At 53.0% G+C, this 12,319-nt stretch overlaps 1 protein-coding gene across 1 annotated transcript in view; it reads right to left on the bottom strand.

The window, feature by feature from the left end:
• The window catches only part of PKD1 (polycystin 1, transient receptor potential channel interacting), a 98,892-nt gene that overhangs the window by 13,151 nt on the left and 73,422 nt on the right, over window positions 1–12,319 (bottom strand). The window contains exons 22-35 of the mRNA XM_037383310.1: window positions 11,118–11,262; window positions 9,664–10,266; window positions 9,014–9,170; window positions 7,402–7,654; window positions 6,587–6,782; window positions 5,312–5,482; window positions 4,717–4,860; window positions 4,162–4,372; window positions 3,667–3,793; window positions 2,654–2,770; window positions 2,195–2,244; window positions 1,817–2,019; window positions 1,087–1,192; window positions 274–392 (exon numbers count right to left, since the gene is read on the bottom strand). Of these exons, the coding sequence (XP_037239207.1) occupies window positions 274–392; window positions 1,087–1,192; window positions 1,817–2,019; window positions 2,195–2,244; window positions 2,654–2,770; window positions 3,667–3,793; window positions 4,162–4,372; window positions 4,717–4,860; window positions 5,312–5,482; window positions 6,587–6,782; window positions 7,402–7,654; window positions 9,014–9,170; window positions 9,664–10,266; window positions 11,118–11,262 (2,602 nt within the window). The remainder of the gene's footprint in view (window positions 1–273; window positions 393–1,086; window positions 1,193–1,816; window positions 2,020–2,194; window positions 2,245–2,653; window positions 2,771–3,666; window positions 3,794–4,161; window positions 4,373–4,716; window positions 4,861–5,311; window positions 5,483–6,586; window positions 6,783–7,401; window positions 7,655–9,013; window positions 9,171–9,663; window positions 10,267–11,117; window positions 11,263–12,319) is intronic.

The raw sequence follows: 12,319 nt of genomic DNA, 5'->3' as shown, positions 1-12,319 counted from the left end.
CACAGGAACTGGGGAAGCAGTGAGCAGAGCTTTCCCAGGGTGCACAGTCACACACACCACTGTCACAGAACAACTGGTGGCCCAGGGCTTACTGAGATTCAGGCTCCAAGAGAAGCCGGCAGGAAAGAGCAAATATGTCCCAAGCGGCGGAGCAGCCTTTCCTAAAGCTCCTTCTCCATCTACCTGCCTGCCCCTCCCAAGTGCTGCTGTATGCTCTTCCCACGCACCCCCACCTCCCTGCCCGATGCTGGCACAGCCCTGCAGCGCTGGTACCTGTCCACGTCGACTTGGCCGATCTGTTCACTTCCCTGGGAGGAGCTGCCATGCCCTGGCCTTTGTCGTTCAGCTTCTGCATCATGACAGTCTCCACCTTCTCCCCGAACATGCTGGACCTGCCAAGGCCAAGGGATGCCACTGCTGAGCCGTGCCACTGCTGGCTCTGCGGTAAGCAGGATGGCACCCAGGTGGGCTGAGCTCCAGTGCTGACACCCGTGCAGCACGCCCAGGCCAGTTACAAGCTCTTCCTTCTACAGCAGCGGGCCCAGCCCGCCAAGGCACACAGACGCTCTGCTCGGGCATCTCATAGGGAAGGGCTGAAAGTCTGTCCCCTCCCTTGATCTGCCACTTTGCACTGGCTACCCAGTGGTGGGCTGCCAGCCCGGCTGGGCGGTGGTCAGGGTCCCAAAGCAGGGAGCTCTGGGCACAATAACACAACAGAGATTCAACCCCCCCCCTTCTCCCTCCTGTCAGTGCCATGAAGTGAACCCATGTCCCGGCACTTTGTCAGCAGCCTGCAAAGCTCTGAAGACACATCTTCAGCTGGGGCTTTAAGGGGATAGTCCAGGTGGCTCCTGGAAGGGTAGCCATGCCCTCTCCTGGAGTTCTGGCTGTGGGGGCTGGAGGAATCATGGCCAGCAAGAACATAATGAGTAACGACAAGGCATTTGCAGTGTCTCAACACCCAGCACAGCTCACTGTGGCTGCGTGCAGAACTGGCTGTGCAATACTGGCCACTGCGAAGCTGAGTGGAAGGGCAAGGGACAGGAGCATTGGCTCAGGGCGGGACTCCACTCCCCGAATACTTACAGGCCTGAGATCAGATCTGTTTCAGCCCTCATGTACGGCCCTAGGTCCTGGGAGTGGGAGATGCCACTAGCTCCATCTGCCAGGATCTGCCGGATCAGATCCTCATCTGGGGAAAGAGAGTGTGCAAACAGCTTTGGCAGGAGCACAGCACCCAGCGCTGCACCAGGGGATGGGTCTGTACTGCTCTGGCTCAGCCACATTGATGGAACTGGGGAGAAGGAGGGCCAGGGTGAGGTCCTTCTTCATGGGACAGCCCTCCCCTCATCCCTGTCTTCTAGCTCCTGTCTATCCCCAGCTTGGCTGCAGAGCCTGAAATGAAACTACTGGTACAGGAGGCCAAGCTCTTCTCCTTCTCCAGCCATTTACAGAGGTTCAGAGACACACTGTGGCTTCGTAACCAGTGAAGAAGCATTGGTTGCTTTGTAACGTTCAGATCCCATGGGAACGCATCTCTCCTTGCTCCCAGTCTGCTGACGGAGTGGTGACCACTCACTTCAGACTGATCTACAACGGGCTTTCTGCTTTGCCAGACTGGATTTCCCATTAAGAAAATACAACCCTCCTCCTCTGCCTTTCAATTTGAAGCCAGTGGTGATGGTGGCAGGTTTGGCTATTCTGTCTTCTCCAGGGTTAAGCCAGGGCTCGTAGGGACCAGACTGCTCCTTCCGCACTTCCCTGGGGCATTCAAACCCTGGCACAGCAACTGAGCCATTGCTACTCACACACCCACCTGAGGCAGAGAAATATCGAGGTTGTCCCTGGTGAACACCAAGCGACAAGCTGTCCTCCTCAGTTGCCAATGGGGCCTCGAGTCCAAGGTGGCGGCTGGCCCGGCCCCTCTTCAGCTTCTGGATGGTGTTGCCCATGATGGAGGGGTCGCTGAGGAGGTCTGGCCAGCTGAGCAGGGCCTCGCTAGAGGGCCACCGCATGAGGCTGCAGGAAAAGAGAGGAATGGGTGCAATTAGGTATGCAGGGCAAATGGGAAGCATGAGAAAAGCAATTGTGCTAGTGTGTAGGGAACTGTCTAGAAGGGCAACAGCACAACCCCAGTCTACCAGAGCAGTGAACTACACTAAACTACTCGCTCCATCCTCAGAAACCTACTTACCTTTTGGAGTCCTCCAAGAAGAGATCTGTTTTGGTTTGCTCAGAGAAGGCCTGTGGAGGAAGCAGAAGCATTTCAGGCACATGACACTGTTTTGTGGCTGGTTAAAACAACAGGTTATTAACATCAGCAATCACTGGGAACCTGGAGCCTGAGCTGCTGCTAGCCCTGGGTCCACGCCTCCGGGAGCCTGCTCTCCTCCAGAGGTAGCGCCCAGGCACGCTGGGAATCCCCATGCTCACAGACACAGAGCAGTCGCTGGAGACAGCTTGTGCTCGGTACCCAGGACTGCCCTGGGCAGAGATGCAGGTGAGAGACGAAGGGCTGTGGCTCTCCCCCATCACCAGTATCTGCCAGAAGCACTCGAGTGCATCAGCTCTTGCACCGACAGCTGTGGATGGACACTGGGTCCGTACAGGGGCACACACAGCCTGCCCAGCTTTTGGGTGAAAAGCAGGTTACCTCTGCCTGGAGCCCAGGGAAGGTGGGGAAGGAGCTGTCAAGGATTGAGGAGTCCAGGTAGTTGTCGATCTCCAAGGACTGCTGGTCTGAGTGAGTCAGGGTGTGGTTGATGGAGACCTGCAGGAGACAGGAAGGCTTGAGCAGAAGAGCGAGGGGTGGAGGTGACAATGTCACAGTGGTTCGGAGCCCTGCTGCTCAGCAGATCTCATCAGCTCGCTACTCTGCTGGGGAGCTCCACACTTGCACAGGCAGGGCTGGGGGACCCCCGGCCCACCCAGGGGAGCTGAGAACAGGCACATGCACGTCCTCCACTGCCCCACAGGCACCTTCGGCACTTGTGCCCACAGGTACCGCAGCCCAGTGCCATCTAGGCTGCTCAGGTACAAGTCCTCAGGAAGCCACATGAGTTTGCAACCTCCTGCAAAGCAAGAGGTGCTTACAGGAACAAAAAATATCAGGGACATTTGCTGCTCATCAGTCACTGAGCAGCCGGCTGCAGTATTTAATGGGGCTGCTAATTGTGCCTAACTAGTCATTAAATCCCCAGCTAATCCCTTCACAGCTGCCTAACCACAGCTCTGCTCAGACAGCTGAATTTGTACCCAGGGTAGATATTTCATTAGAAATGCTCTACTGAGCATCTCTCAAACTCCCGCCAATACAGCAAAGAGTCATACCTTTACACTGCATTTGGGTACCTATCACATACTGAAACCAAGAGAGAGTAAGTGCCTAGGCAGCTTTTAAAATCTGCCCTTTTGGTCTCTGTCTGGGCACTGTTGGAGTCCAGGCAGTGATCTGTCCCTAAGGTCAGGGATTGCTCCCAGCTCAAGAGGGAAGGCAGAGGCTTGCCAAGGGTCTGGCCATGGTGCAGGGCAGCATAGAGGCACAACTGGAAAAATGCAGAGACTACCTGGAAAAGTGATGTACCACAAAGGGCAGAATCTAGCCTCAGAAAAGCAAACTCGGTGGCATTACAGCCACCTGGGCAGCCTGCAACTCCTTCTCGTTACCTTGCCACGAGCCATCCGGAAGAGAAATAAAATGACCAGGTAGAGAGGGTAGACCACCACGCTGGACACCAGACCAACAGCCACTGTGTCCACGTTAACAGGGATCAGGTTAGAAACTGCCCCATTGCTGGAAAGAATTAAGAGAGATCAGACACTGGTGTTAGCAGAGCACTCAGGGCTGCCAGCTAAGCAAGCAGTGAGACAAAACTGCACAGCTGGGTTTTTCAGATGTGTACAGAAAGAAATGGGCATGGGCTACACTAACAGATGACACGGCAAAACCAGGTAAGGGGGAAAACTGCTGATTGTCTTTGGTTGTCCACCATCCATCTCCTGGTCCCACATTCTTTGGAAGGGGAAGGGCAGACTCAGGGCCACAAGCAAGTCGCCTGTTCCCAGCAGACATAAGGTCTGTCCTGCCCTACGTAACGGGAAGTGCAGGAGTGACCCTGAAGAGGTAAGGGAGTGGCCAGAGCACCAAGGGACACAGCGCACCTGAGGTGTACGTTCCCCACCACGCCGTACCACACAGCATTGGCACAGAGGAAGAGGAAGATGAGGAGGGAGCAGCAGGTGGCTCTCTGGACACGGGTGAAGCGGCTGCGGGGCGGGCGGTCCCACATGGAGAGCCAGACATGCTTCTCAAAGAAACCTCGCTGCAGCTCTGCTATGAAGATCCGGGAGAAGCTCCTCAGCTCTGTCTCACCTGAGCACAAAAAGAGAGAGGCTCTCAGGGCCAGCTGCACCGCAGAGGGGACCCGGCTGGGCCTGCCACGGTCCTCCTTGCAGACTGATGTTGAAGGAACTATCCATGCTGCATCTATATGGCCCCTCCTGCACAGCTGGGTCCCTGCTACGCCTTGTCCTCTGGCACAAAGGACCCAGCAGAGCACCTGGCTGTGCAAGACATCAGTGCAGCGTGGAGGAGCCAGTGTGCAGGCTCTATGGGCTCTCTGCAGTCTCTTGCTGCGAGGGCCCTTCCCCAACACGGTAAGAACTGCCACGCTGCTCAGCCATCCCAGCCCCACACCCCAGGGGCTGAGCACTCACTGGCAGCATAAACCTCCTTCTCCACCATGCCATCGTTCTCTTCACTCTCCACCGACAGCCAGTCATTCACCAGGAAGAAGTAGCTCTTGCTGCTCTGCAGGTCCCGGACTATGACGTGCTGCAGGTACCAAGAGGGGCTGAGTCCTAAAAGTTAAGAGATGAAGAAATGTGTTTCATGTCAGACATTCCCTGCGTGAAGCTGCAAAGGTGAGAGGGCAGCACAAGCGCCCGTCAGTGTGACAGCAGAAGTTACCCCGTGACACTACCTTCATCGATAGGAAACGCAGGTACCCAAGCAAAACGCTTGGCACAGCCAGGTCACCTCCTGGGCTGTACAGACATTTACAGACGCTGCCACAGTGCACAGCACGTTGCACTGTATGTGTATGGGATGACAGCTGACCAGTTTTCACACTTCCCTGTGATGGAGACTCCACGTCCCCCTCCCCAGTAATCTTCCCCCAAGCCAGTGGGTCACCACGGTCTCCCATCAGGCTTAGTCCAGACTGTAGGCCCAGGTACCTCTCTCCTGGCCCAGAGCCCGGTTGTGACCTGTGATGGCTGTCTCAGCCCCATGTGCCCCCTCACGTCTCACCTTTATTGTCGTGCCAAATGCGGATGCGCCAGATGCTCCCCAGACTTCGTTCTGTTGCGATCTGAAACACATCGAGGCTGTTGCGGTGGAAGGCGTTTTCTCCATCCAGGTGTCTGTGACCACTTTTACTGTCTACACCGTACAGGGCGATCCCCACATGGGCCGTGGTACCTGCCAGAGTTGATGGGTTCAGTAAGTCCACCCAAGGTGGAGCTGTTTCGCAGCCCTGCCTTCCTGTCAGTGACCTGGTACCAGATGCAATGACCCTTCAGAAGGGCCACCTGGAGGCTGGGGAGGAAGGAATGTGCTCAAGAGCCATCTCACACCCAGGGATTGTGTTACAGCTTGTACAGATTGTGGAGGGCAGCTGCTCAGTTTGGCTTGGTGCATGGACTTTGGCATGCTCAAGGTTTTCCTCTCTGGAGGGGACTTATTCTGACATTCCTTGCCTTGCTAACACCCTAATGGGAGGAGATGTTTATTCTGGATGTTTTTTCCACCAAGTAGCTGAAAGACTTGTTTTCTTTGACTTCTCTCCGGTACCATTTGCCAGATGCTCCTTGGTCTACCTGCTCAACCTGGATGGTCCTGGGGGAGAGCTTCAGGAGAAAGCTGCTGCCAGTGGTTACACTAAGATCAATGGCAGCATGTTTCTGGCGGTGACATGGTGGCACTCCAAATCTGTTCTTGCTTAGAGCTTCCACATCCCAGCTGCCTGGATTTCCAAGTCCAGGGTGATGTTTCTGGCAGTTCTAGCTACAAACCCAGCCGTGGATCAGAAAGCCAAGCTTTCTGCCTTCATGCCGCTGGGAAAGATTCAGGTGGCAGAACAAGTGACGGATGCTGGAGGACAGCAAAATGGTCCACCTAAAGGGCCCACAAGGCCTGGATGCTTCTGCAGGAGAGGGTCAGAAGTGAGGAACAATCACTGCCTCTGGGCTGCTCCTGCAACCACAGCCCAGCCAGGGAAAGCAGGCTGGGCGTACTGCTGTACTGGGTGGTTCCTTCCAGCAGGAGTTGCTTGTCCCACCCCAACAGCAAGGAGTGGGGCAGTACGCTCTTCTCCACAGCTGTTGACCTGCCCCATCATCACAAAATAACAACTGTGAATGCTGTGGGAAGCCCTGAACCGACTGCCTGCTCAGTGCTGCTTCAAACACCAACTCTGGGCCCTGCAGGGGAACATTTGGTGCATGATGTGCTGAGGTGAGATCTCAGGGGAACCACACAGATGTCACACTAGGAATCAAGCACAGGAATAGACTGGGGACTAACCTGATCCTCTGCCCCAGCCAGTTTTCACCAGGATCTCGTATTTGTACAGCCCGTTCTTCCCACAGAAGGGTATCACCCCTACTCGGTTAATGTCAATCATGTCCAGCTTGTGCACTATCAGTGCAGCCACCGAGTAGGTCACAAAGCAGACGGCACATGTCAGCAGAACGATGTAGTTGAGACCTGGACCTGGAGCCTAGAAGAAAAGATGTATCTTGAAAGGCACTCTCCTTCCCCAGGAGGACCCCCCTCCATTCCCCAGGAGTCACGCTGCCTCCTTCCTGGCTATTACCATCGTTCACCAACATGACACCACCTGCAAAGAGAGACCTCTCCCCGCACAGGCCATGTGCAGCATACTGCAGCAGCTGGCCAAAGCTGCTGTAGCAGCTGCCGAGAGCTCTCTGCTCCCACTTACGTCACACAGAGCGAGCTAGGAAGAGCCTGAACACCCCTGGGAGGCAGGGAGCAGCTGCCGGGTGCAAGCTCCCTGGGAGAAAACAGTGCTGGGTGACAGCTGGGAGGAGTGTTTGGCATCGCACTAGGAGGTGAACACACTGCGAGGTGTCCAGGTAGAGACCAAAGCCATCTGCAAAGGTCTCTTTTTAGCAGCAGCAGCCAGGATTCACCATCAGAGGACAGAGCTCCTAAAGACTCTCAGGTACTTGTGCTAGCTGGGCACGAGTCAACCACGACCCAGCTTGAATGTGAAGTCAATGGGAGCCCAAGGCTTTCCTCTAGGTGACTACAATCCGTTCAGTGTGTGGTAACACTGCACAGCTCTGTGTGACAGTGCTTTGCTTTGTTTTACTCACAGGAAAGATGAACTGGACAGAGTTTGGGGGGACAAACAGACTGGCTCCAAAGGCAGTGAGGTGCTGGGTTAAGCACACAGCCTGGTCTGGCCTGGTCTCTTCCAGTGGGATGATCCCTTCTGTCTTCCACCGTTTCTCCTGCTCACTGAAGTACTGGCAGAGGGAGGTGTACAGCCCCAGAGTCACCTCCACCGGGGACCAGCTGAAATGGTTCGTGATGTTGAAGTAGTATTTCTGGATGGTGTCATCCGTTCTGGAGAAAGGAAAGACAGCAAGGAGTCATTATTAACTCGCCTGCTGAAGGGGCGCTAATCCTGTTCTGGTGGATGTGTGCCCACAGAAAGCACCCTGCTGCAGAGACAAGTAAGCCCACAACGAGGAGGAAAAGCCCAGTGAATGTGCTGTAATTTACATTCTAGGGTTCTACAGGCCACTTCAATTCTGCTTTATCTTTCAGCACATGGAGCACTATGTTGCACATCCCCTTTGCTGCGCTGGCAGCCTTGCACAGCTCTCCCACCTGCCCTTCCCTGTGTCCCACTGACCCACACAACACTTACATAGCTACTCTATGATTCTTGGCTGGGAGCAGATATGCTTATCAGGACGATTAATCCCTCTTCGAAAATTCTGTTATCAAAAGCCATGGAAGCTGTATCAACTTACACAACAGTGGCTCCACTTTTGCCCCACCTATTCCCAAGCTGCCTATCTTTTCTTCTCAGATAATGCCTCAGAATGGCTCATAAATAACACGAGGCACGGACACACAAGCTCCCAGGCAAGGCAGCAAGGCAGCAACTGAAGTCACAAGATTGACTGCTCTGATAAAAGGAACAGAGCTTTGCTGCAAAACCCAACAACACAACAGCAGTGCTTAATGAGCCACGCAGCAGGCAAGCAGGGTATACGGGAGCCCAGGAGGGAAAGTGTGTTCTCCTCCTGTCACACATTGGGAAGATGAGCTCTGAGGACAGAGGTGCTTTCATGCAGGTTGCACTGCAGATCAGGAACTAGGCTAATGCGTGGTGCTTTGCTCTGGGAAATGGTTTCACGAGCTGCACGAAGCAAGCCCTGAATGTGCAAAGGTCAGTGGGAGTCCCTCGGAGAAAGAGTCCCGGTAAATATGGGCAGCTCTGGGATCAGCAGTGCACGGAGGATGAAAGCTTGGACAAGCAGCAATCAGACTACAGTAAGTATCAGGCAAGTGAGCAGAGAAAAGGGCAGTGTGGGGAGATTCATCATCAGGGCTTGTGATACTCACAGGGAACAGGATTTACAGCTCTAAAAAGGGGAACCCTCCCTCACCTGGATCAGAAAGGCAAATCACAGAGCACTGAGCTCCTTCTGCACCAGCGGCAGATATCTGGGAAGGAGGGAATGCCAGGGTTGAAGAGGTGCCAATACAGGGGTGCAGGAATGGCAGCTTGCAGCACCCTGCCCGGGAGAGCTGCCTCCTCCAAGGACAGAGGAGCACTGTGAATAGCTACAGCAGCATCAGCCCTGCAAAGTAGCCTGGTATGAACCATGGCAAGGCCCTGAGCATCCCTCACATACATCCACGGGACAGGCCTATGTGGGTGACAGGTACTACACGGGAGGCTTCTCTTACCTGGGTGAAGTGAAGAAGGTATAGAGCTTGTGGTCCCTTCCAGCCAGGGCATCCAGGCCGATTTTCTTAGAGGCACTACAGTTGTGCTCGTTGGGCTCTGGTTCGTGATGGAGATAAGCCATAATGAATGGCTCAGGCTCGCTTGCGATGTAGCGATCTGTGTGGGGACGGGGAGGGAAAACAAAAAGTACTTTTAAAAAACAGGGAGAGCTCAATGACAAGCCTGTTACCAGCAGTGGATGTTCAGGGAGGAGTATCAGGAATGCAGAAAGCCAGGAGAGATGCTCTTCCAGATTGCACCCTCTCAGTCTGCAGTTCAGACGACCCCTAAGGAAGAGACTCACGATACCACTACACCTGACCAAGACACAGACTGGACAAACTCCCTCTGGTGTTGATGTGGCTCAACAGAAAGGCTGAGAAAAACAAAAGGCTTCTCCATGCCACAATCCACAGGCAAGGATTACACTGGGAACTGGATAATGCCTGCGACAGATGGAAACTCAACCATGCGGTTGCTGGCTACACCTGACATCCCCTCCCACACCAGCTACCTCTTGACAGAGGTCTCCTTTGCTGCAACACCCAGCCCTCCTCTCCCAGGGGAAGAAATAGCAAAGAGCACAGAAAGTTGGATCTGTCCACACTACCGTTCAGGACTCTGTAAGTGAGCTGGAAGTGCAGCCCTGCTTCTCTGTTGTTGCTTTCCATAATCACAATTAAGTTCACAGATGTTCTTGCCTCGATGACTTCAGTGCCAGCAGAGAGATTGTCAGCATCTGTGTTGTTTGACACCATAACGGTGATGGCTTTCTCTGAGTCCAGGCTCCCAATGGGGATCTGCACCCCGTTGTGTGTCTGAAACTCCATGGAGGCGACCTTTGTGGACACAGTGTAGTTGCTGATGTAACCAAAAGGGAAAGGATTGGAGTCCACTTGGAACATGACTTGAATGACATCCGTCAGGTTGGAAAGGGTGGTGTTGAATGCCTGGGGGATGGAGAACTGGCAGTTTGGTGTGTTTTCGTAGCAAAGCAAGTTAAAGGGATCAGACCGCTTGCCTGTGGCCTTAATTTCTCCTCCCACCAGCTCAAGAGGCTCTTCATTCAGCACCCGAGACTTCATGAGGATGCGCATCAGGCTGGAAGACAGGTTGTAGGCTTTGGGAGCTAGCAGCAAATTGTGGGAATCAGCAAGCAGCTCCTGGGGCTTGGACTCTTGTGAAACTGTATTGACAAGGTGAATTAGGTCACCTGCCAGGAAAGAAATAAAGATGCAAACAGAGGAAGTGGTAAATAGCCTAGATAACTGCTACAGTCTAGATAACATCTGATACCTTCCCAAAACAATCAGACAAGTCTTTCCTCAGTGTCTTCTCACTGTAAGTCTACACTGTGCACGTGACCTTCTGCACTCAAAGTGTTCAGTAGCCCATAGCTAAAAATAGAGCTGTCAGCAATTCCTGCAGTCTCTCAGCTAATCTACAAAGTTTGGTGGTGAGTACTTGATCACAACAGGCTTTATTTTCCTCTTGTATAGTGACTAGAATGGCAGATTGGGAAACAGGGAAGGAATAGATAAAGCAAACATATGTTACTATGTTTTTGCACTATGAAGTGGAGAACACTCAGAAACGCGTAACAAGGAGTACAAGCAAGGTGTCTGCATCCTCCCAGGGTAACCAGGTGGGAATTCCCACCCAGTGTTCACAGGTGCCCCAGTGAAGCTTGGTACCCTTCAGATTGCAACCAGGAAGGCAAGCATCTGGAAGCCATAGCTGTTACTCACTGTTTACAAAATGGGATTTCCCTGAACGATTAGTGAGTTTATTGACAACTGTCATATTTAAATGTCTGCAGAGACAGCTGCCAAAGCCAGGACAACCCTGAGAAAAGTGCAAGCAGAAGAAAGTACTGGGGTGCCACACTCCAAATGTTAGCTGTGATTCTCCTAACAGCCTGAAAAGGCCAAACTCCTAATGGTACAGGAGAAAGCCCACAAAGCTGCTCTCAGCAGACATCTGCCCAGCTCCTTGCACAGGGAGACCTGTGCCCTCAGCAGTATCGGGTCAACTGTCACCTGTCCCTGCAAGAACAAAACTCACCTGTGATATTGAGGATGTTGTCAGCGATGCCAGTTGGTGTCACAGTGCCCTGGGTCGTTTCTCCCTGTAGAATGGTCATCATGGTCTCTAGCTTGTTCAAGGTCCTTGTCAGGCATGACTTGCAAACCAGTTCCTTGCTCACCACCTGCAAAGGGAAACACAGTCTGAAGGAGCACACCCAGGGAAAGACAAAAGCAGCTGTGGGCAAGTTCAGCTGGCTCAGTCCCTCAACAATTCGTTCAAACATTTGTTCAAACACCATTTGCACTCTGAAAGTCACCCCTGCTCCTTCCAGCCCCTATGAGGTGACTGCAGAGACTGTGGCTGCTCTGCTCACACTGAGAGATGCCAAGAAACGATATCTCCAAGACTCTTCCATCCACCTCCCCTCACATTACAATCTGCCAGCGTACAGCCAGGCATGCCAGGAGTCTGATGGAGGTTGCTTGAGGGTTGGAAAGAGCAACATAGGGCAGCATATTCATGTTTCCTGGAATTCACGTGTAAGGACCAAGCATCTCTCCTGCTGTTGTATCTCATGAGGACCCCTTCAGGGCTACACACTATTCCTACAGAAATCAACCAGGAGGAGCTGGATAGGATTCCTCCATCCACTCTGCTATCTTCAATGGAAGCAAGATTTAGCCCTAACTGAATCCATTTCAGTGTCCAAATACTCCTGAAAGCTGTGGGAGGGATCCTGCCACTCAGGCATGATGGATGTCCCTCCCTCTGCTCCCAGATGTATCCAAGAAACAGAATGTTCTAGCCATGGCCTGGAGCTCCCCGCACTCTCAAGGGCTGGATGGGAGGGACTGAGGCAACACATGGAAGCTGTTACCACAAACCCATTCCTAGCTTTTATTCATCTTTTTTCTTTTAAGCATCATAGGATTCAGACGTGATTCACCATATGTTTTGGTGAAGAATCAAAACAGCATCTTCAGGTCTAGAATTCCCCCTCTTCTGCTTTTATTTGTAAGCTAAGCAAGGACATACTGTGGAAATTATAGTCCACAAGGCACAGTCAGGTATCAAGAAGCTGAGGAAGAAAAAGGGTTATGGGGAAGAACCACCCAAGGGGAGCTGCTACTACTTAGGAAGGAGAATTGACTAAGACGACTAAGATATTTTTTTTCCCCTTCAGGAGAAATTCATTCTGATTTTTCCTCTTCTCTGTAGGTAAAATCAAGAAAGTATCA

Source organism: Falco rusticolus, chromosome 4 (assembly GCF_015220075.1).
Source record: "Falco rusticolus isolate bFalRus1 chromosome 4, bFalRus1.pri, whole genome shotgun sequence".
Taxonomy (NCBI): Eukaryota; Metazoa; Chordata; class Aves; order Falconiformes; family Falconidae; genus Falco; species Falco rusticolus.
The sequence above is the reverse complement of the archived record's forward strand: the minus strand, read 5'-3'. Positions and strand labels throughout refer to the sequence as shown.